Genomic DNA, 25,636 nt, shown 5'->3' with positions numbered 1-25,636 from the left:
TTTTGGAGGCACTTCAAAATTGCACTTTATCGTATAAAAATTTTGTAGTCATACGACTGCATTCTAATTAAAAGGCTTGAAATTCTGATGAGCATTTTTTGAATACTTTTTTAAGAAAATGAGCTATATTTTCATAAATAAAATCGCTAAAATTGAAAAAATAATGGATAAAAAAAAAAAGAAATGCCAATCATTTTCACGATTTTCGAGACACAGCAAAATTATACTTTATGGTAGCAAACTTCAAACTATAACGCTATAAAACTGTATACTAGATATCTCTATAAAAATTCTAATTAAAGCGATTGAAATTCTGATCAAAATTTGTTGAGTTTTTGTTTGGGAGAATGATAAAAAATGTGATAAAAAATTATTTTGATAAAAAATTATTAAAATTTCATGAAAAACAAAAGGCAATAGTTTACGTGATTTTGGAGACACTTCAAAATTGTACTTTATCATATCAAAATTAACTGGGCCATAAAATTGCATGCTAGCCATTTTTCTAAAAATTCTGATGAAGAGGTTTGAACTTTTGACGAAAATTTGTTGAATTTTTTTCAGGATTTTTTTTTATTTAAGAAAAAAAATTCCCAATAATTAGCATTATTTTGGAGACATCTCAATTATACTTTACTATTTTAAAATTCAATGGGCTATTAAACTGCATACTAAAAATTTTTCTAAGAATTCTGATTAAAAGTTTTGAAATTCTGCTAAAAATTTGTTGAATTAATTGTAGGACACTTTTTGACACTGGCCATTAAGCGATGTATATAAATCCTGACCAAATTGTTAAACAACATACTTAATGTCAAAGGACAGATGTATAAAATAAATGGGGAAAAAAAAAAAAAAAAAAAAAAAAAAAAATTGTAGGAGAATGAACTATATTTTGATAAAAAATGATTAATTTTCTAAAAATTCTGATTAAAAGGTTTGAAATTTTGACGAAAATTTGTTGAGCCTGAAAAAAAGGCTTTTCTTTAACTAAAACAAAAATTGCCAATAATTTACGTGATTTTGTTTTTCATACTTTATTGTTTCAAAATTCATTGGACTATGAAATTGCAACTATATATAATTTTATAAAAAATTATTTGCTGAGACGAAATAAATTTCTTTTGAGTCAAAAATCCACTGAATACAAATTTGAACATTTTCTACATATGCTTGGTATTTCTAAATTATGCACAGTTATCTGCAATCGCAATGCCAGATCAACTCTAAACACAATATCACACAAAACCGCACAAAGTAGGAATAAATTAAAAGGTGAATATATTTACCGAGTATTTTTTTGAAAAAGAACTTTGACCCTGTTCAAAATAGCATAAAAGCATTTTCTAGAGCAATGACAAAAGCAGCCAATAACAATGCAAGGAAGTAAAACAAAACACGAAGAAAATAGGCGACCAGTGTCTGCGGCAAAAGAAATGGACCAAGGAAAATTATGTATGTATGAATACATAAATATGTAAGAGCGTATAAGCCCGGTGGACAGCGGCAGTGGACCAGTGTAATTGGCAAACAAGACAACGACAATACATCATAAGTAGGCACTACAGTAAAAGTAATCACAACAAAAGAAGAGCTGTCAACCAGGCATTTTGCTGCTTTAATAGCCGAGACATAAATTCACATGCTACACTAACCTTCAACGCTGTAGGTGATATATGAGTGCGTACGTGGCAAGAGTGTGAGAACACACATACATGAAACATATGTAAATATTTAATTGTAATTGACTTTGTCGAAGTGAAAATCGAAATTCGAAACAGAAATTGCTTAAATACTTAATGACCTGTCATAAAATATTTTACACATACAAACGCGTACATCGTCGCGTAATTTATGATAGCAAAAAAAAAACATGAATACAATAAAATATATAGGAAAACGAATTTCACGCAGAAATAAAAACAAACTTCAATTAATAAGAAAATGTAATTTTTTGTATTGCTTTCACTCAGTCTGAGTGTACTTAGCACATTAAAAGTCTCGGTTTGTTAAAACACTGTAAACACCACGATTGAAGAAAGAAAATGTTGCAGATAAATTACGCTGCTACAGTGACCGCCCAATGATTTGCAGGAAAAATCGCAGAAAATAAAATTTCACAGCGGTTGTTTGGATTAAATGGCGTGTGACATTTGAATTAAAATAAAAACAAGCACAATTAGCTGCGAAGCAAAGTGCCGGCGGGGCGTATGAGTAATGTCAAGAAGCCATGGGGAAATTAAATGTAACTCATACGCGCCGTACGACTCAGAGCAGGAAGAGATACGATATACATATATGAATATGAGAAACGATATAAGCTTGCATAATGTAAAAGAAAAATAAATAACGATGAAAATAAGAAAGTTCAAAGTGAAGCACACTTTGAGGCGCGTACAGTGATCCAAAGCCCAATTTTTCAAAAGTTAAGAAAAGAGGTTAAGCTCAGTTGTCATTTAAATTAACAAAATACTATCTCAAGGTGGTTGCGAGGATACAAAACCGAAAGTTGTGAAACCCAGAAAGTAGTCAATAGGGTAAACTACTTTGGAAAAGTCTTTCAACATCTTCCAAATGATCAAAATAATTGGCACTTACACCCTTTTTGAGTGTGTGACCAAGCTGTATTGGCGTGCGTCTTGATGTTGCTCCACAAATGAAGATACCGACAGTTTCAAGCCGACTCCGAATGGCAGATGCTCTTTTATAAGAAGCTTTTTCATGGCAGAAATATATTCTGAGGCTTGTCATTGCCTGTTGAGTGGCAACTGCTATTTAGAAAAGACTTTCTATCGGCTTCAGCGGCCGCTATCCACCTGGCGGATATCCAATCTAAATTCATCAGCACGCACCGAGTACAACAGACCACTGTGCGTCAATAGTCACCTTCAATAAAGGCATCGCTAAGCAATACCCAATGAAGAGTTCTGGAAAGAAAGAATGCCCTGATGAAATTACATCATTTCGTGCTACACTGATGGGTCTAAGGTGGACGACAGAGTGGGCTGTGGAATCTACGCTGAAAAACTAGGTTTGAAAGAGTATTTTTGGCTTCTAGGAAACTACACAGTATAATTCAGGCCGACCTAGTAATAATAAATACAAGACGCTGCTGACAGCCTGTTGTCGCAATAAATACTATGAATAAGTTCGTGCGGTTTTACAACAGATGGCGTAACTTGATTATTATTCCATCGATCCACATTTCCAAACATTCATTGGAGAGCTACTGTCGTAAGGCACAAACGTCAGTATAAGTTTTTTATTTGAAGCGTAAACAACAATATTTTTACCACACTTGAAAATGTCGAATTTCGTGCCAAATAATGTGTTTTTGCGGGGAATTCTTCTTCATTATTTTAATATGAAGAAAAAAGCAGCCGAAAGTCATCGTATCTTGGTGGAAGTTTATGGTGAGCATGCTCTATCTGAGCGAACGTGCCAGAAGTGGTTTGCACGCTTTAAAAGTGGTGATTTTGGCTTGGAAGACGAAGAACGCGAGGGTGCGCCGCCAAAGTTCATGGATACCGAATTGGAGGAATTGCTCGATCAAGATCCGGCTCAAACGCAAGAAGAGGTTGCAAACACTTTGGGAGTTGATCAATCAACCATTTCCAAACGTTTAAAAGCCATGGGAATGATCCGAAAGGTAGGCCATTGGGTGCCGTATGAATTGAAGCCAAGAGACGTTGAACGCCGTTTTATGGCATGCGAACAACTGCTTCAACGGCACAAAAGAAAGGGTTTTTTGCATCGAATTGTGACTGGCGATGAAAAGTGGGTCCATTACGACAATCCAAAACGTCGGGCAACGTATGGACACCCTGGCCATGCTTCAACATCGACGTCGGCGCAGAATATTCATGGCCTGAAGGTTATGCTGTGTATCTGGTGGGACCAGCTGGGTGTTGTGTATTATGAGCTACTGAAACCGAATGAAACGATTACGGGGGATGTCTACCGACGACAATTGATGCGTTTGAGCCGAGCACTGCGAGAAAAACGGCCGCAATACGCCGATAGACACGACAAAGTTATTTTGCAACATGACAATGCTCGGCCAGATGTTGCACAAGTGGTCAAAACATACTTAGAAACGCTGAAATGGGATGTCCTACCCCACCCGCCGTATAGTCCAGACCTTGCGCCATCCGATTACTATCTCTTCCGATCGATGCAACATGGCCTGGCTGACCAGCACTTCCGTAATTACGATGAAGTCAAAAAATGGATCGATTCGTGGATTGCGGCAAAACCGACCGAATTTTTCACAAAGGGAATCCGTGAATTGCCAGAAAGATGGGAAAAAGTAGTAGTAAGCGATGGACAATATTTTGAATATTAAATTTGTAACCATTTTACGTCAATAAAGTTTCAAATTTCGAAAAAAAACCGCACGAACTTATTCATAGTCCTATTAAAATTTTATTCAAGTAGCCAATCTGCCCCTAAAAGTAGATTGATTCCATTATGATTAATTCAGAAATAATAGCCAGGTACCGTAGAACCCTTAACATGCTTGTAGAGCGGTTCGATTTTCACCTGGTGTGCGTAGAAGAACACTATACCAGAAAAAGCAGACGTGCTTGCTAGAAAGGCTACTGCTATACCATTTTCAGAAATCTGTAAGAGATTAGGCATATCGTGCAACAATGGGAATAAAGAATTCTTCCTCAATGCAGCGCACTCAAGGTAAAAAAACATTAACACCTGCAAAGTAGCCAAACTAAAGTGGTCAGAGTGAACCGAGATAGATTCACAAGAGCTGCTTTTTCAATGTAGGCGAAAAATATTCATAACGATGGAACTATCTACAGGACGGGAGACACACAGAATTACCAGAACTTACTCTTAATGAATTTTGCGGAAGCTGTTATGTCGCAAAAGTGGAGACAACTGTCAGGCATTTACTATGTGACTGCCCTGCAAGTATGGAGAAGACAAGAGTTTTCGGGCACAGACTCTTTAAGAGAACTGAAGGCAGCGACAGAGTTAAAACTAAGACAGCTGATTAAGTTTCTGTACTCAACAGGCTGATATGCGGAGGTATAGGGATCTATCTACCTATTTTTCTTTTCTTGAGTTCTTCACACTAAATAAACTTTTCTGCTCCATGTCTAGTATGTTTTTATTTGAATTCTTGAGACTAAATAGGGTTTTTGATCTACATATAAAGTCTCATAAGGGGCTTAAATGCAGACTTATATGTAGAGGTAAATCTGTCATCTGTAGTATAGGGGACAACAGTTTGAAAATGTCAGAATTAACAACTATATTTTTCTATTTTTGGCAATCTTTTCTGATTTCGTGAACACTGTCTACCGGATGAGTAACTAAAAATCAAACATGTATGCAAATTTCAATACAAGTTCAGGGAAGCAGCATCAAAAGAGTGGCATACAGGAATGCGACAGAACTAGTTGCGTAAATTGTCTAGCTGCATTTGGAAGCGGAAGAACATAGGAAATTTTTATGAGTACCTAAACACATACATGTGTACATTTATACACAAACATGTGGTACGAGTATAACAGAATTGAAATGGGAACTGAAGGATTTCGGACGCGCCACTGCCAAATATGCTGAAAAGTGCCAATACCTGTGTATGTATGTATGTTTGTACGCATACTATTAGACACAACAAACAAGCGTTATGCTCATTATTATTATTTTTGTTGTGAATTTTTTCAATAAATGCAACATTCATGTATCATTTCGACATTTCAATGCTATATACATCCGTATGTATATAAAAAAAAAAAAACTGTTTTTCAAAGCATTTTTATTTTTACACACAAATTCTACTCAAAAGGCAGCCAATTTCATGGAAAATGCGTAAATTAATACAATACCTACTTTTGCCGTTTGCGGTAATAAAGAAAATTTCTACTTTTGTGACGCATTTAATTACGCCATTGACAGGTTAATTGCCAAGCGTGCAAATAACAGTATGTATGTAAATATGTATGCGTGCATGTAAAAAAAATGAAGTAAACAAAATAAAATCTCCTGTCAATTGCAGTCGAGCGAATTAAATTGACAATAATGGCCGTGAAGTGCGTGAGTGCTTATAATTTGGTGACGCGGCGCGAAATCGGGGGAAAACTAGTTGACTTTCAATGGAAGTAGACTTTTACACAAAAAAAAAAACATAATATTAAAAATTAATATTATTATGAAACAAACCAAAACAAAAAAAAAAAATAATAATAATAAAAAAATAAAGGAAAACATAAATAACAAAACAAAGAAAACAAAAAAAAAAAAATAAATAAAAAAACAAAAAAAAAAAAACCAAACACCAAAACGAATCTTTTCAAATTATGTATACGAATTTAGTTTTAGATTTTTCTTTGTTTGAGTTCTTCGTATTAAATACACTTTTCTGCTTCACGTCTGGTATTTTTTTATTTGAGTTCATGAGACTAAATAAAATTACCGTTAGGACAACTATATCTTCGCTGAATGGAACAATGGATGGAACAATGAGCTGCATGAGCTTTACGACGACATAGACATAGCGGCTTCGTTGGCTGGGCCAAGCCGTCCGAGTGGATACAAACGATCCGGCTCTAAAAGATTTCGATGCGGTACCAGCTGGAATAGGAAGATCTGCTCTATGTTGGAAAGATCAGGTGGAGAAGGATTTGGCTTCACTTGTTGTGTCCAACTGGCGCCGGTTAGCAGGAGAAAGAAGCAACTGTTGCCCTTAAACGGTTATCGCGCCAATCAAGGAGAAGAAGTATGTAACCACGTCTAGGAAAATCTGGTTAACAACCAAAATCAACTTTTCGAGAAAAACGCGTTTAAAGTTTCTCATCAGTGAATTTGAGCTAACATTCAAAATTCAATTTTGTTTTACAACAAATAATTCGAGGTACTTTTTTTTTTAATTTGTGTAAAAAGATGTAAAAAAATTTTCCACTTGAAACACTACACTTTTTGGATCTGCAAATCGATCAAAAACTCGAAATCGATTTTTTAGTCTTTATCCACCCAATTTCAGACGCGATCCCGTATGGGTTAGTCTGGTGCCAGAAATATTCGAAACAATATTGTGAGAAATAATTAAAGTTTGTAAGGCATTTTTTTGCACTTAATGTGCATTAAGCATTTTGTAAGAAGGTTGAGAATTAAGAAAAATATAAATGTAATTTATTTTTAGGCTCTGGACGAATTTATAAATTTTGTTCCATTTTAAAATTCCTGCTGGCTAGCAAGAATGATCAATTACAAGGTTTGGACGTCCGAAGCAAATTTCCGAGAGTAACTTCAGTTGTCAAGTCATCGAAAACTCTGCAACAAAACTCTGCTCGCTTATTTCGCACGTATTCCTACGCTCCTCCAATCAGTCGTTGTTCAGACGGCAAAAGAGCAACATGAGCGGCGGCTTAACTTCAGTTTTTTCGTAACCAAACCGCCGTCACAGTCCCCATGATGCAAGCAAATCTGATTCTTTGAAGGAACTGAGAGCCCCTTAACGGCCGTATCGTAGTGGCATCTATTTAACCTAACCCAGCCTGAAAATACACGGTCGCCGTAGCCGAATAGGTTGGTGCGGAATTCACAGAGAGAGAGTCGGTTCGAATCTCGGTGAAAACACCAAAATTAAGAAATACATTTTTCTAATAGCGGTCGCCCCTCGGCAGGCAATGGCAAACCTCCGAGTGTATTTCTGCCATGAAAAAGTTCCTCACAAAAATATCTGCCGTTCGAAGTCGGCTTGAAACTGTAGGTCCCTCCCATTTGTCGAACAACATCAAGGCGCACACCACAAATACGAGGAGGAGCTCAGCCAAACACCCAAAAAGGGTGTACGCGTCAATTATATACATATATATGTATATATATAGCCTGAAATTACAAACACATTATGGCTTACAATAAATAGTGAACCTTTTGCAATATTACCTTAGAGTGGTAATCTGAGCTTGTGGATTAACACTTCTTTATTAGAACTATAATGTAGTGACTAGATTTGTGGCAGTGCTGTAATACTTTAATACTAAAAAGAGAATTTTCATAAGCAAATTTGTAAACTTATGTTAAAACATTTGTATTTCTCTCACAATTGACTACTTTTGTTCAGAGACTAGAACTTTTTGTAATATTTTTTTATATTTATTTTATTTATTTTGTTAACTAATCTGCAATCGAGGATTTTTGCCCTCACTGATCCCGAGTATCTTCAAAGTAATTTTTTATATGCAAGAAAATATATAGCACCGTCAGCTAAAAAAATTATAAAAAATCAACGGAATTTTTTAGCAACTTCGAACCTCCTACTACAATTTAATAAGCTATAAATCTGCATTCCAAAAACTTTTCTAAAAATTCCAATTAAAAATCGCGTAATTGTGATGAATTTAAAAGTTTACGAAATTTGTCTAAGTTTTGCCGGAAGTTTTAAATTTGGATTTATACAATTTTTGTTAAGACAATAAGTTATACTATAATCGCTGTGGCCTTAGAGATTTCTGAATAAATTAAAAATAAAAAACTTTATATGGCTACGCTTATCTTAAACTGTTAGACTACATCGAACAATGCAACTGGAACAATTTTTTAAGGGCTACCGATTTCCAAAGTCAAAGGATGAACACTAAATTTACTTTAAATAGTTATAGGTTATAATTAAACCTGGATAGGCGAAAAAAGTTTGAATTTAAATTAGCATAAAACTGAAAATAAAACTCTTTTTTATAGTGCACAATTTTTAATCTATAGCTCCACACATCTCTCTGACTCATTAACTTGGTACTCTGCAGAGATGAGGACCGAGAAAATGTTGAGAATTATTTTCCCTACTGCCACATTCTGGATAGAATACGAAATCATTACCTTGGCAAACATTTCTTTGCACGCCAAGTGGATTTCCCTTCATTCATTAGAAAACGCAGTCATTTCACCAAAATGGTGAAGGAGAAAAGTGACTGAATTGAGAACTCATTTACGATAAAATTGGCTGAATGGCTTGTAGAGCGCGTTCTTGATGTTGTTGTTGTTGTTGTAGCAGGTTATCAAGCCTACTGGCTGGGCTTGTTACGGATTTCAAGTGGGTTTAAGGGGTCCTGTGAATTGATGGCTAGTATCGCGCGGGGTACCTTCCTTTACTACCTGCTACAATATTCAGAACGTAATTAAGCCAAACTCTTCGTCTGCGATGGGTGGTGGTTGGACTTCGATGACTGCATTCGAGGGTCGGAAGTTTAGGAAGGTAAGAGACACAAGATGAATGCCGTTTTATGTCTGTCTGTAAACTGCTTGATCCAGTAATAGAATTTTTCTTCTTCTATTCTCATATGGAATAAGCAAACATTTTCAGAGGGCATATGGCCATATTTTCGTAATGTCGGAAAAAAAAATTTTTTTTTAGAAAAGAAAATATTTTTTAAACCTTTCTTACCTTACGAAAACTTTAAATTAATTTAATGCATTTTTTATATAAGTTTTAGTAACTTAAGTTCGCAATATTTATTAAACTCTCGATAAAGAGATGTTTTTTTTTTAAAGCTCTTCTACTTTTGAATGCCTCAACACATTAAAAAAAAATATGAAAGAAGGGATAATAAAAAATGTGTACTCACGTTTTACACTCGGAACTGCTTGGTGCGCGTAATTCCAACATTTGTGATGTTTTTGTCTTAATCAAAAAGAATGAATTTTTATCAGCGGCTTCCTGCCGCACCAGCGTCTCAGAATCGATGCTCATGATAGGGCTGACGGGCTTATTGTTGACTTCCATGTTGCGTGTGGCATGCAAATATTTCAATGAATATTTATCGTCCTGCATTGGAGAGATCGCATAAAGAAAATAATGCATGAAATGCGTAAACCAATTGTGTAAGACAAGGAAAGTACCTGTTTTGTTAACAACACAATCATATCTTCAAAGAGTAGACCGTGCAATTGTATGCTGGGATTCTTCTTCATTGTCAAGCTACCATCGTGTATAAGACGGTACTGCGTTAGGTCCAAATTCTGTAAATACAAAAAACAAAACCCTCATTTAAGTACTTCACTTCACCCTCTGATTCGTAGTAAGTGGCGCTTTACCTTAAATTCGTCCTTATCAAAAGTAGACTTGTCTAATTTCTTTTGTATGTTCTGCAATCTATGAAAACAAAGCAGAAATTTGTGTTCGTACAAAGATTTATGAAATTACATAAAATTTTATCATAGCAGTGTACTCACTTGTGCGCATCTTCAGCGGTCTTCACAGCCTGATTGACATCAACAAGTATCTTCTTCGACGACTCCAGCGCGCACTGTATGGCCTCCGCTTCGGTTGTGTTCTCGGGCACCACGCGTATGGTTACTTTGTACAGATTCTCAAAGAGCAACGGATACTTGGTGAGACGCTGCAACACCGCCGGCAACAAGTCTTTCAATTGCAGACGCCTGCACGCCTTATGCGATTCCGCCTTGTTCAATAGCTTCTGCAATTGTTCATCCTTGCGTCGTTTCTCTTTCAGTGCTTCCAAAGCGATTTGTTGGCGTGCACAAAATTGTGCCGCATATTGACACAGCTCATCACCGGACTTTCCATAGAACATGCTGGACAGCAGATCGCCGATGTGTGTGACCACATGATTGTGTTCGACACGACGTTGCTTCAGTTGTTGCTCAAAGGTAGAGTGTATTTCACGCAGCGAGAGTAGAGCGGGCGGGAAGAGGAGCACTAAATGTTCTGGCGTGAGCAGACTGCTTTCCTGTAGCGGCAAGAGGAAGAGACGCTCCAAGAGCTTGAGAATGCGCACGTGACTGCGTTCGGTTTGGTAAATTTCTGTAGAGTAAATAAGCAAACAAACAAAAAATAAATAAATAAAATAAAAAATGAAGTTAAAAATGAATGAACGAAATTTCGCCAACACTCACCATTTATAATCTCCTGTCGCTTCTTTTCCGCATCAGTGAGCGCAGCCAATAGCTCTGCTGTAACATTTGAACTCCAATCGGCCTCGTTGAGATCATCATCATCGTCACTCTCGAAATTCCATGGTCGCTGACCGGCCGCTCCACTGCCCACGCCACCAAAACTGCTGCCCCAAAAGCTAGTGTTCATCGAGCCGCTACCAATGCTGCCATGAAATGAGTCCTGATGGCTGTGCTGGTGCATGTGGTGGTGCGATGTGTTATGGTGGGCGTGCATACTGTGATGATGCGCGATTGGATGGCCGGTGACGGTAGCTGTTGCACCACCAGCGCCGCCCATTTGTTCCATTGAGGTGCTGGGACTCTCAGAGCCGCCACCCGAGGAAAGACTAGAATTGGAACTTGCGGTGTAATTGGAATTGGAAAGACCAACATCAGCTTGCTCATCGCTGTAAAGAAGTAATGAAAAAGAGAAGAGTTGTTAGTTAATAAGAAAATTGAAAAGAAGTGAAAATTAAACGAGATATGAGAACAGAATTATACATATTTCTACATTTCGATGATCAGAGTAAAAAAAAAAGTATATCGCGCGTGAAGTAACCGAGGTTAATATGCAAAAAAAAAAGGTCTTTCTAGCATTTTTCACAGCAAACCAGCAAATTTCTGAGTATGGATTTTTATATCACTTAAGAAATCCAATTAAAAATAAGAATCCGAAAAATGATGACGTAATGTAGTAATGTAGAGTTCCCCGCTAAAAATCGTTTATTTGGACAGTTGATAAAAAAGCTCAGTGTTTTGATGTTTTTATTGTTGTGGAGTGGGTGGATATGGAAGCTATGTATGGAAAAAAGATCTGTTTCATGACTGACTCTATTGGCAGAATTATCGATGCCGGGATTTTAGCATAACTCTATTAGTTTCAATTATTCCCGCAAATGCGTTTCAAAATAACTCGTGGTGGATGCCTGCAACGTCGAAGAATTATCCTCAGATCTTCAGTTCACAAAATGTGACTATTCTGCTTGTTGCCATATATAAAAAGCATCTTATATACAAGTAGAAGATGCGAAAAGTACGCGACATATCCAAATAATGGTTTTTCTTTGTTCACAGGTCACAGCTAACAAACAACAAGGCTGTATGGCCAACTTAGCGTAAAATTCAAAATAGACAGCTTTAGAGGTTCAGCTGATATTGAAAATAAATGATATGAGCCGGTAGAAATAGAAAAATCTCTCAACACCTAAATTTTGTGAAATAATATTTTTCTAAATTTGCTTTTGCTACTCTTTTTTTATTTTATCTTAGCTTAGTTTGTTTAGTCAAATTCACTTTGTTAAGCGTAATGTAATTTAATAAATTTTATTTTTGTTTTAATTCGATTAATTTAATTTTGTAAATTTAGTAAATTTATGTATTTCAATTCAATTGTGCATATATTATTTAATTATAATTATTAATATTTATAATAATATAATTTTTATTTTTTTTTCTTTTATATTCTTTCTGTATTTTATTTAATTTAAAACATAATTTAGCAATTATTTTGTTTCATTTTTAGCAGGTTAAGTCTTTTTCTATTTTATTTATTTCCAATTATTTTCATTTTTAGTTTTTTGTTTTGTTTTTTTTTTGTTCTTGTTTTAATTTATTTTAATTGACTTTACTTTTTATGTGCTTAGTTCTATTTTAGTCCCTTGATTTTTTCACTTTATTTGTTAAATTTATTTTATTTTATTTCATGTTAGATATTTAACTTAATTTAATTTAAACTTATTTTGGTGGGACCCGTTTTTTATTTACTTAATTTAATTTAATTTTATTATATTTTTTATTTAACTTAATTTTATTTGTTTTTCTATTTTTTTGTATTTTTTATAGTATTTTATATTAATAGGACTATCAATAAGTGCGTGCGGTTTTACAACAGATGGCGTAACTTGATTATTATTCCATCGATCCACATTTCCAAACATTCATTGGAGAGCTACTGTCGTAAGGCACAAACGTCAGTATAAGTTTTTTATTTGAAGCGTAAACAACAATATTTTTACCACACTTGAAAATGTCGAATTTCGTGCCAAATAATGTGTTTTTGCGGGGAATTCTTCTTCATTATTTTAATATGAAGAAAAAAGCAGCCGAAAGTCATCGTATCTTGGTGGAAGCTTATGGTGAGCATGCTCTATCTGAGCGAACGTGCCAGAAGTAGTTTGCACGCTTTAAAAGTGGTGATTTTGGCTTGGAAGACGAAGAACGCGAGGGTGCGCCGCCAAAGTTCATGGATACCGAATTGGAGGAATTGCTCGATCAAGATCCGGCTCAAACGCAAGAAGAGGTTGCAAAAACTTTGGGAGTTGATCAATCAACCATTTCCAAACGTTTAAAAGCCATGGGAATGATCCGAAAGGTAGGCCATTGGGTGCCGTATGAATTGAAGCCAAGAGACGTTGAACGCCGTTTTATGGCATGCGAACAACTGCTTCAACGGCACAAAAGAAAGGGTTTTTTGCATCGAATTGTGACTGGCGATGAAAAGTGGGTCCATTACGACAATCCAAAACGTCGGGCAACGTATGGATACCCTGGCCATGCTTCAACATCGACGTCGGCGCAGAATATTCATGGCCTGAAGGTTATGCTGTGTATCTGGTGGGACCAGCTGGGTGTTGTGTATTATGAGCTACTGAAACCGAATGAAACGATTACGGGGGATGTCTACCGACGACAATTGATGCGTTTGAGCCGAGCACTGCGAGAAAAACGGCCGCAATACGCCGATAGACAGGACAAAGTTATTTTGCAACATGACAATGCTCGGCCACATGTTGCACAAGTGGTCAAAACATACTTAGAAACGCTCAAATGGGATGTCCTACCCCACCCGCCGTATAGTCCAGACCTTGCGCCATCCGATTACTATCTCTTCCGATCGATGCAACATGGCCTGGCTGACCAGCACTTCCGTAATTACGATGAAGTCAAAAAATGGATCGATTCGTGGATTGCGGCAAAACCGACCGAATTTTTCACAAAGGGAATCCGTGAATTGCCAGAAAGATGGGAAAAAGTAGTAGTAAGCGATGGACAATATTTTGAATATTAAATTTGTAACCATTTTACGTCAATAAAGTTTCAAATTTCGAAAAAAAACCGCACGAACTTATTGATAGTCCTATTACTTTATTATTTTTGTGTGATTTATTTTATTTTACTTTCACAATAGAATTGGATTTAATGCATTATTATTTTTTTGTAATTTTAGTTTTTTTTATTTTCATTTTATTTTATATTTGTAAATTTAGATTATTATAATCATTTTTTTTATTTTTTACAATATTTTTGTTTATAGTGCTCTATTTAATATAACTGAAATTTTATTTTATTTTACTATTATTTTTTATTTTAATAATAATTATTATTTTTATATTATATTTTATTGTAATGTATTTATTTAACTCAAGTAATTTGTTTTGTTTTATTTTTATTGTAGTTTATCCTTATTTTATTTTGGTTTATTTTATTTTACTTTTTCAATACAATTTAATTAAATTAATTTTTTGTAAGTTTGTAAATTTTTGTTTGTAAATTTTTTATTTTACTTGTATTACTTTAGATTGTTATAATTATTATTTTTTATTTTATTTGTTCTATAGTGCTCTATTTAATTTAACTAAAATTATTTAAATTCTTTATTTAACTTAATTTAGTTAGTTTTTTGTTTTTCTTTTATATAAATAAAATATATTAAATAATTGTATTTTATTTTTTCTATAGTGCTCTTTTTACGTAAAATTAAATTATTAATTTTTTTTTATTTATCTTAATTTAGATACTTTTCTGTTTCCTTTTATTTTTATTGAATTTTGTTTTATTTTGATTAGTTTATTTTTTTATTTTACTTCTTCACAGAATTGAATTAAATTCATTAATCTTTTTTTATTTAATTTATTTCTTATTTTATTTTAATTGATTTAGATTATTTTAAGTATGTTTTTATATTTTCTATAGCTCAACTTTTATTTAAATATTTTGTTTGGTTTTTTATTATTTTATTTTTTCTACAGTGCTGTATTTAATTGAATTGAAATTATTTAAATTTTTTTATTTAGCTTAGTTCATTAATTTTTTTTTATTTCAATTGTTTTTTATTTTATTTATACTAATTTAGATTATTTTAAGTATTTTTTTATTTTTTCTACAGCTCAATTTTTATTTTAATTTTTTTGGTGTGTTTTTTTTTTTTTTATATTTTTTTATTATTTTTTTTTTCTATAGTGCTCTGTTTAAATAAAATTAAATTATTACATTTTTTATCTCTTTTTTTGTGTTTTCTTTACTTTTAATGTATTTTATTTTATTTTACTTTGTTGAATTTAATTATAATTTAATTATGTTATTAATTTAATTTACTCTTTTATTTTATTTATATTAATTAGATTATTATTTTTTTTTTTATTATTTTATTTTATTATTATTTTTCCATAGCGATAGACCGTTAATTTAAATCATTTTAATTCCAGTAGATGAAAAGCTCAATTTTTATTTTATTTAACTAAAATGTATTTTATTCCAGTTTATTGTATTTTAGTTGTCTTTTTTATTTTCATAATTAAATAAAATTTTATTTTAGTTTAGTTAAATTGTTTCATGTAATTTAAATATTCTTTTTCATTGCATTGAGTTCAAATTATTCTACCTTAATCTATTTTGACGTAAATTTTTTTTTATTTAATTGTATTCTGTTTTATTTTATGTTACTTGGTTGGTTTAAGGGTGACCCCGCATCGGAGTGCCACATAGACCGCAAATTGGGTCCGTTGTGTTGCCCTAGAGCTCATTATGTTCTATGATTTCCCCACCTAACCGAGATTTTTACTATAGATTTTGGTCAAAGATATTAATTCGTTTCGAGAATTTGATGAGAGATTCGATTTTCAGGTTCGAGAGTACTGAAAGATTGTCAATTGTTGGAGAGCCTAGAAGAGCGAGTCGACTTCTGGCTAGACCGGGACAACTGCACCGCAAATGCCTGCTCGATACTTCCTCATATTCGTCCTCGCAGTATCTGCACAGGCCGTTTTGAGGAACCCCGAGCCGACGTGCGTGAGTGCCCAAAAGGCAGTGGCCGGTGATAAGAGATATTATATGCCTTAATTCGTGTTTCGAAAGACTTATAAGGGTTTTTGTCTGTTTCAGATTGTAGGATGGCCAGATTTGTCTGGTCGTAACGCAAGTAGTTTCCACTCGCCACCTCCGATCAGCAATGTTGTGAAATTCTCGATCAATGATCATTTTACATGATGAGAGCGGAATGTGGATTGTGGGTAAGTTACTAACATTTGATTGCGCAGCTCCAGCTCTCGCGAGCTCATCAGCTTTGCAGTTACCTTCGAATCCACTGTGACCCGGTATCCAGATAACTTGGACAGAATTCTGGCCACTTATCTCGTTAAGAGATAAGAGACAGGATCGAACCACATCTGAGTGAGTATAAGAGGAGCTGAGTGCTCGAATGGCCGCTTGACTGTCAGTGAAAAAGTTAATAAGTTAATTTCTTTTATTCTATGGAACTCACGTTATTTATCTATTTCGACGTTATTTTAATTTTATTTTATTTCATTTTTTTTAATTTAATATTTCTTCCTATTTATTGTGCCCTATGTAATTTTATATAAATTAGTTTTACTTTATTCGTATTTTATTTTATTTGTATTTTTTTTATTTTATTTTACTCAATTTAATTTACTTCAATTCAATTTAAACTTTGCATTTCATTTTACTTTTTCATTTTAATTTGTTTTATTTTGGTTTATTTTATTTAATTTTCTTGATTTAGTTTGATTCCATTTCGATTTATTTCATTTTGTTTTATTCCATTTTATTTTCTTTATGTTTCTTTTTATTCTTTTAATTCATTTTATTTTACTTTATTTTTTACGTATTTTATTTTATTTAATTTCATTCCCTTACACTTCATTTGGCTTATTTTATTTCATTTAATTTTTTATTGTAAACTTATTTGAATTAGTGTCATTTCCTTGCCTTTCGTCAAATTTTTTCATGCAGTGCTGCCTCTACTCTGTTTCATTCACTTACTTGTCATAGTTATAGCCGAGTATTTCCTTAAAGCTTTTGCTGCGCGTATAACGGATTTTGCTCTTCATTTCGTTGTCAAACTTTCACTGCGCGCTGATCACATTGATTTTTTCTTTAATAGATTTATTTCACAGGTTCGAACTTCACAGAAATGAATATTCGAAATTTTTTTTTTCAATTGAAGTTTATGTGAAAGTAATCTGTTTTTGTTATTAATCACACTTTAATTATTTAATTATTCCAACTAAATTTCATATTTCCACTGCTTTGCTATGCGGGTATTATTTCAGTTTTCTAAATATTAAACCGATGCATTTTCTTCAATAAAAATGAATTCACAAATACTTATTATATGACCTTTCTTTTCAATAGAACTAATAAATATTGCACAACTGCACAACTGCTGCTTCTTTTGGTGGTGGTGCTGCTGGTGGAGCGGTCGTAAGCGCAAGCCTGTTGCTAACAATATTCGATAAGACACTGTCGCATAAACGCGCCTGCATGGAGCTGTCACTAGTGGCTGGCCGATCGAGTTGTGAGGACTTAACGCCACGCCACAGCCAATGACGTTGCGAGACTGCGCCTGCTGCTGCGAACCTGTCAGCAACAACACTGACTGACTATATAATTTACCGTGAATTTATGTTCAATAGTCGTTCTAGCTGCCGCAGGTGGTAACACGGTGACCCCGCGCCGTTTGCGCTGTCTGCGACGGACAGCTGTCACCGGGTTACCCTGACCCAACCTAAACCTGCACGCCATAACAGACACACTCACCTAACCATGTAAAAACACATACACACACTACTGCTGACTTGAAACAATAATACTCGGTAAGTGTTTGTAACAAACGTAATGCAAACATAAGCTTGACATTTATACAACAAGTCTGTAAGTCTGACTGACTGTTTTGCTTTCCATACGTGGGCATGGATGTATGCATGTTTGTTGTCGTCTTGTCGAACGATGGTAATTCAAGACTAGTGGCCTACTTAGAGGCGCTACGGCACGTAAACACACATAACATGGCGTCGTATTAGTGTGTGTGCCTTTGTAAATTGTTGACAGAGAGGTTTATAGGAATAAAACCATACACGCGCAGAATCTCACATCGTCACACACACACACATATACACACAACACATAAAGGTATCAGTATTGCTGGTGTTAAGGTTATGAAGTTAAGTGTATTGCTTCGTTGTATTGGCTCGTTTACTTTCCTGTGGATTTCCATACTTTTTTCGAGTACGGATACACACACACACATGCACGCACGCACACACACACTATCTATATGCAGCAATTGCATGAGCGATTGTGTAATGCAATCAGTTGCATTGCGGTATCTGCATAATTCTTGAAAGCGTTTTGTTTGTTATTGTTGTTGTGGGAAATATTATTCCTTGGTGGCATAATTCCGGTTAAGGTCAAATGAGCTTCCCACTGGGACGGAGCGCACATACATTCCCACGTTAGCGCTGCAGACCATATTTGCGTTCCCTTTAGCCATTTTTACTCTCATGCAATAAATTATACTAAAATAGTTTGCGGCATTACTTTAAATATGAAATTGTAATTGGCACAGTGAAAAAAAGTGGGGTAGCACTTTCTTTAAAATAATAAGAGCCGAAAATAAATAAAATTGAGTCAAATGAAATATTTGGGTTATTGGAAAATAGAAGACTATTATTTTGGGTGCATCTCGATTTTGCTACGAAACGTCGTGAATGTGTCGCTCTCGTTTCTACAATAGAGAGCAAAGGCTTGGCGATTCAACCTAACCTGGCAAATACCAGGCAATGATATATGAGACCCTTATTTTGTTTACTAAAAAGTAAGAATTATTATCTGAAAATAAAACTTCATTCAAAGTAATAGAAAAGAAATAGAAAATTGTTAACACAGATACTTTAGCCTTTCACAGACGCATTATAAATACCTCGCCAGAAAGATTCTGCTGGATCAAATGAGCCATCGAGCCGTTTTTACATTCTCTAAGAAATGCTAGTGTGGAAATATCCATTCCATATATGAAAAGAAGTGAAATTAATTCTCCAGGTGAGCCAAAGGTTTCCAGACGAGCTTCTATATTACTTTTCTTCGTGCTTGGCTCCTGCTAAATACTCTTGCAAAATATATTTCTCTTGAAAAGTGCCCGAATTTGAGTAAAGTTTTAGGTCAAAAAAGTTTTAATTTTATTTAAATAATTTTAATCGCGAAGAAGTACTTAAGAACAAACAACTCAAAAACCTCAAATGTTCGTGTGGTGTGGTCTACGGGTCATTCTTGTATATCGATTAATGAAAAGGCAGATCAAATTGCAAAAGAAGCATCAATTAATTGCACTGTCAGCGAAGTTGAATACACTGTCGAAGAAGCTTTGAGAATAATTCGCAGTAACATTTTCTCTGAATGGTACGCTGCATTTCGGTCATCTGCTCTGTTCATTCGCAACGTAAATGCCTATGAAAGAAAGCACCAAAAGTGTTGCATATCTTAAGGGGTATTAAAAACTGTTTGCTATTTTAGTTTCAGAAGATTTTTATTTTAGAAGACCTCTAGTGAAAATTTCCGTGGAATAATTTTTTAAAACATTTTATCTCTCTAGTGACCTTAGAAATGCATTGCTTTTCAAACTTCTCTAAAAAAGGTCCAAAATGACGATATTTTGGAGAGATATGCGTTAAAATATTCTACAAAAAAGTTTTTTGCGAAATTCTACTATACACGTTTTCATATTTTTTATATCCTTCTTCACTCCACTCGGGAGCATAGGGCCTCGATAAGACTCTTCCATCGTACACGTTGCGGTTCCAGTCCAATGGCATTCTCGTGGTTTTCTAAGCGCCACTTTCTGTGTTTGATTTGCCATAGGATGGGGCATAGGATTAGGACATAGGACTATATACATATGTACATCCGAACTACAATAAGTATTTCGCTAAGGTAAGTATTTTAACCGTTTTTCGACTTTTTCCAATAGCGCTCGGGTACATACTTTAAAAATCAATTAAGCTATAAAAACAAAAGTATAAGGAACAAATACTGTCATTCTAATTTGGCTTCTATTCCACCCTCAGACAATGTTTGGAGTAATGCGCGGTGCAATAGGATTAATTTTAATCGGTACCATTAACTAGAAATATTTCGTCTCAGCTCCGTTTAGAAGGTCATAGAAGACTAAAAAATTACAAAAACTAAGACTAATCCTGTCCATATAAAGGGATACTACCCTCACATATTTACAGTAACGTAAGACTTGTTAGTTGTAAGCTATTCCTTGTATACTGCTAGTGTTCCAAGTCACTATTGCTTCTTCAATGGCTTATGGCAGGTACCGTAAATAGAATATGGTATCTGTGTATTTGTCACAGTCTCTTTGGCTTATTTAACCACCTTCTAATTTTTCTACACGCAAGAGAATCTTGAGGACCTCACAGCAACGAGGCACCCCAGGAATTATTAGATGTAGTACAAAACGCGCGACATTACACTCAAAGCGGTTAGTTGTGATAATCAAAGATTCCAACACATGTATACGCTTTCAGATGTCTGAGTCGAAAGGAAGCATTGCTGAGATGAGTTGTCTCGATTTTTATTTCGAATATAAAAAAACAGATTAGACTAAGGGTGGCTGGTTATAGAGAGGAAAAGTGATGAAGAAGGTGATATAAGAGAGATGCAAGTGTTACTGCGAATTTAGTGAGTACCAAGAATCGAAAAGTAGTCTACCTGAGTGTTTGACTAAAGACTGAGAATCATTGAAAGTTATACAAAGTATCAGGCAGGGCTCAAGAGAAGAGTTCATGTACATGGAACTCTTTCCCACACACGAAGCTAACTCTTTATGCTATAAGTCTAGTGGCAACTGTAGATATAAAGTAGAATATAATGAAATGTTAGCGGATGGTGTGGCTAATGTTGTTCCTATACGAGTCATCATCACCAATTCCTAGAGTTCCAAGTTGGAATACAGGGCAACATACGACTAACTACGACTAATTACTTGATACTTCGTTAGAGTACTGAGTACTTTTTGTACTCGAGAGCTCCATGAAAGCACTTAATAGGGTATCGAGTATGCGATTCGAGTATTTAGTTGCCCAAAATATTAGAAAAGCTTGTCACACTACTAAAGTCTCGTGCTTGGACGAAAAACAAAAAAAGGTAATGACGAATTTTTGAGTTATGTGTATAGTGGCACCAATTTCGGTCTTAACTCTCTTACATCATGCGACGGAATAATCCTCGAACAAAAACTGTCTCTTATCTCCAAGAACGGTATAATCCGCAATAAATATTTTCTTCTGTTAAAATTTGAGGAAAATAAATAATTCTGGTAATCCTGTAAGATTCTTTTTTATTAAAACAGGTATTTTGAGTAGATCGCGCATTTCGAGCGGTGATGAAAAAGGGTTGAGGAAAAGAATAATGGGAAGATCTAAAAGTCGCATGAAGGTTTCTCCATGTGAATTTTAGAATTAACCCGAGAAATCAGTAAGTATCGAGTATTTCTTTTCGATACTATTGTAGCATCGATCCTTTTTAACGAGCACAGATATCGAGTAAATGGAGGTACAACACCAACTGCGTCTAATTACCAATGATTTAAAAGTGGTTTGTGCAGGCACTCCAAGTGACGGAAAAAATCACATTCAAGCTGCCGTTAGCTGTTGCGCAAAAAGCATAACTATAACAAGCAAACAGTAAGCGGTTTTAATTCATTATTTCATAAATCAAGTATGAATTGCAGCCATGAGCATTGAATGAATGAAATATTATAATAAACATTCAGCATACTTCCTCGAAAATTTACTCCCACTCTCTACTACTGGGTTAGTATGAGGGTATGGAACGGAGGTGAATAAATAATTCCACTAAATGTTAAAATTTATTACTCAAAAGTACTATTGCTACTTCAAAGAAAATATCTGACAAAAGCACTGACATAACCCACTGTTGCTGTGGCAACCAAAGGGCATGAAGTGGCATGGAGCGATTGTTGTTGCAATTAAGCGTATTTGTTGCCAACAGTAAGGCGTACGAAGTGTTGCAAATTTTCTGTCAATAGTGACAGACCAACATACACTGTCACCCACACACACACACAGACACACATGCACGCGTCGATAAACATATGTATTATTAATTTTTAGGTATACAGATGCTTGTTTATCGATAGGTATGCCTGCTTGCTTGGTGGGTGATTGTTCATGTAAGACTCCGCCACCGACGACTGTTGCTGCTCCTATGCTGGCGTTGCGCGTGTGTTTGTGGCACAGCTGGTGTTGTGTGTTCCCCCAGCTACTGTAACTAATATCCGGTCAATAGCATTTACCGTTTGAAAAATGTGGCATTGGAGCGGTTAGAAAGGGAGCGCCCGCAGCGTAATGACAACGAAGAAACGAAAGTGACGACAAAAAAAAGAGTATAACGGAGCGATGACTGAGGGCTAATTGGACAAGCCAATGGTAAGATGATTTTCGTAATGTCTGTTGCCACTTTCCGTTTTTTTTTGTTTTTGCAGAGTCTTACGTTTCGCATTGCGCATGAAAAAAAGAATAAATAAATAAAAAATTAAAATGGAAAAGTTTTCATAATTTTCCATTGCTGCTGCTCTTCTGCTGCTGCTGTTGCTCGACATTGACTCTGCATTGTCTGTGACATTGCCAATAATTTAATTAACATTCAAATGCATTAAGTAAGCGTTTAGAGCGCTAAAGTGTATGCTATATATTTTTTAGACACACGCACACATTCATGCATATGTACATACACATTTTTGGCAGATAGTACGCTGAGTGCTATTGACCTAATTTGCGGCGCTTGGCAGCAGCTCAATAAACCGACCATTAGATGCCGATTGGTCAAATTTTGTGTAAAATTTTCAATCGCAACTACTTTATAAAAATCATATTGCCATGGAGATGTTGCGAAGTGTTGGTAAGAGCTGCTAAATATGCGTTTGAGTCAATGAACTATAGCAGAGTATTAGGCGCACACTCGCATTAATATCTGTTTACCAGTCCAAAGTTCGCCAACTGGCCTTCTGGTATATGTGTGCGAATGCATATGTGTGCGAATGCATGTGTGTGTGCTTGTTTATTATTATCAAAATACATGAGTATTGCATAAATTATTGTTGGTGGTCTGCCATCCATGCCGCGTTGATAATAGAATTATGCTGATAAAAAAGCGGCTGGATTTTCGATATTCTCATTTTGTGGCGGGACGCTTAAAATCTAGCCTATATATTACCTTTGCATATTACTATGTAATGAAATTTATTCGGGTTTTGGTAATATTATAATTTTTCCGTTTGAATTTAATAAATTGGCCAGACAGAAGCGTTTAGATGGGAGGCTATTAAGAGAAGCGGGGAGATAGAGACTAAGAGAGTGAAAAGGTGATTGCAGAGTTGAAGTACCTTAAAATTGTTATGCGCATAAATACAGGCATACAAATGCAGGCGCGCGGTGGCGGTCAAAATAATAGCAGCGCCAAATATTGCCAAATTTTCACAATTTCATAAAACTATAGTTCATACTTCAAGAAACATCAAACTTTCAAACTTTGTAGAAAATTTAAAGAATTCAAAAACTTTTGATCGAAATTAAAAGTTTTTTAGTTTCACTTTGTAGAAAAACTCAGAGTAGATATACAAATTTTGATCGAAATTTTAAATTAAAAATTCTAAGTATGCACACCCACGGTGGCGGTCAAAATAATAGCGGCGCCAAATATTACCAAATTTTCAGAAAATTTTTTTAAGCTTTTATTTAACTCTTTCTATATTTTTTTAAAAAACTACTGTTCATTCTACAACTAAAATTGTATAACAAAAAGTTTCAAACTTTATAGAAAATTTATAAAAATTCAACAAATTTGGTCCAAATTAAATTTTTTTTAGTTCCTCTTTTTAGAAAAATTCTAAGTTTACAAATTGTGATCACAATTTTAAATTACAAAAAAAAAAATTCTGAGTATGCAGACACACGGTGGCGGTGAAAATAATAGCAGCGTGAAATATTGTCAAATTTTTACTATTTTTTATTTCATACTTCAAGAAAAATCAAACTTTCAATCTTAGTAGAAAATTTAAAAAATTCAAAAAATTTTGATCCAAATTAAAAATTTTTTAGTTTGACTTTATAGAAAAATTTTGAGTATACAAATTTGGATCGAAGTTTCAAAAAAAAAAAAAAATTAAAAATTCGGATATTAAAATATTTATTAAAATATTGTGCAAATATAAATTGGTTCTAAACTCGTGTAAATTTTTTGTACTTTTTTCTGTTAACAGTTTTCGCATTTTGTTCCATTCTTACTAAAAAATTTGAAATTTGCATTTGAATTTTGCAGTTTTTCCTTTGCTATACAAATTTCGAAACTTTGACTTACATGACTTCTGTTTTAATATGAAATATATTTTTATAAGAAAAGCTAGAACAAACAAAAACAGCAAATAAAAGTCAAAACTTTGCAATATGCAGCGCTGCTAAAAATTTTACCGCCACTGTGCATATTGGGCTGGAACTGCATAAAAAATTAATTTTGGCGCGCAAACATTTGAGCAAACGACCTGACAACAATTGGAGCATTATGTTGCTAAGTTGCTCTGTTGCGCTGTTGCTAGTTCAGAAAACATATGCAGATGAGTGTTGTATGTTTGTATGCAGAGACGATGGAAAAATTTAATGATTTGTAGCTGGGCTAGCCAATACAGCCAAATAGATTAGTGCGCGGCTGCGTGACAACAGAATTTAGTTTTTACTTAATAGGTGGGCATGTAAATCGAGGGATTTTCCATTATAATTGAACAACTTGACTGATTGCAAAACGATAATTTGAGTGCATTTAGCTTTAGAATCATACATACATAAATATGTACAAGTGAGAAAAATGACGCATACACTCTAGCTGAGTGTTTTGGCTAAACTTTAATTTGCGGTGTGCCTCTGAATGCCGCTCTACCAATGGCTTCTTCATGCCCTATTTTTCTACAAGAAGAATATCGTAAGACAGAAACTTTTTCAAGGCGAAAATGCACTCAGAGGACCCAATGAGGCGCATTAGTTATCAGAGGAAACTTTTTCTCTTACTCGATCTGGCACAGTCTTATTCGGCAATAGCGCTCGTTAGAAATTAGTTTTCACTAATCAGAAAAAAATGTTTTCAAAATCTCAAAAGTTGCATTCAGTCCAAAATTGACAAGTCTTGACATTTCAAGCCGCCATACGTTTCGGGACTAGCGCCTTGTGCTTGGGCAGATTCGACTTGGCATTAATCAAATTTGCAAAATTGTTTTTACAATACCTTTCACGCACACAATCCCGGCATAGATTATCCCGAAACATCGGGATCACGAAATAGATGAATAATGATGACTCTTCAGCAGCGTGTTAAGGAGTAAAATATATGTCATGCACGGAGATTCGTGTAGGGAATATAAGCTACAATAATACAGTGAAACCTCCCCTTGGCGGACACTCACCGTCAGTCAACTTTGGTCTGCCTAAAAGAGGTTTCCGCTCAAGAGAAGGTAATTTATTCCGATAGCTAAGACTTTTTATGGAAAATATGTTCGCTCAAGGAAATTCCCCGTCTAATAGAGCTGTCCGTTAGGAGAGGTTACACAGTACGAACTTTGGACTATTAC

General features: G+C 34.7%; 1 protein-coding gene across 6 annotated transcripts in view; it reads right to left on the bottom strand.

The window, feature by feature from the left end:
- LOC128867898 (uncharacterized) overlaps positions 1-25,636 on the bottom strand; it is a 192,645-nt gene that overhangs the window by 77,849 nt on the left and 89,160 nt on the right. For all 6 annotated transcript variants that reach the window (XM_054109491.1, XM_054109495.1, XM_054109494.1 and 3 more), the window contains 5 exons: positions 10,879-11,324; positions 10,195-10,786; positions 10,057-10,114; positions 9,862-9,981; positions 9,588-9,787 (listed from right to left, as the gene is read on the bottom strand). In XM_054109491.1, coding sequence (XP_053965466.1) covers positions 9,588-9,787; positions 9,862-9,981; positions 10,057-10,114; positions 10,195-10,786; positions 10,879-11,324 — 1,416 coding nt within the window. The remainder of the gene's footprint in view (positions 1-9,587; positions 9,788-9,861; positions 9,982-10,056; positions 10,115-10,194; positions 10,787-10,878; positions 11,325-25,636) is intronic.

This window comes from Anastrepha ludens, chromosome 6 (assembly GCF_028408465.1).
Source record: "Anastrepha ludens isolate Willacy chromosome 6, idAnaLude1.1, whole genome shotgun sequence".
In the NCBI taxonomy this organism is placed as follows: domain Eukaryota; kingdom Metazoa; phylum Arthropoda; class Insecta; order Diptera; family Tephritidae; genus Anastrepha; species Anastrepha ludens.
This window is presented reverse-complemented; position numbering and strand designations above follow the sequence as displayed.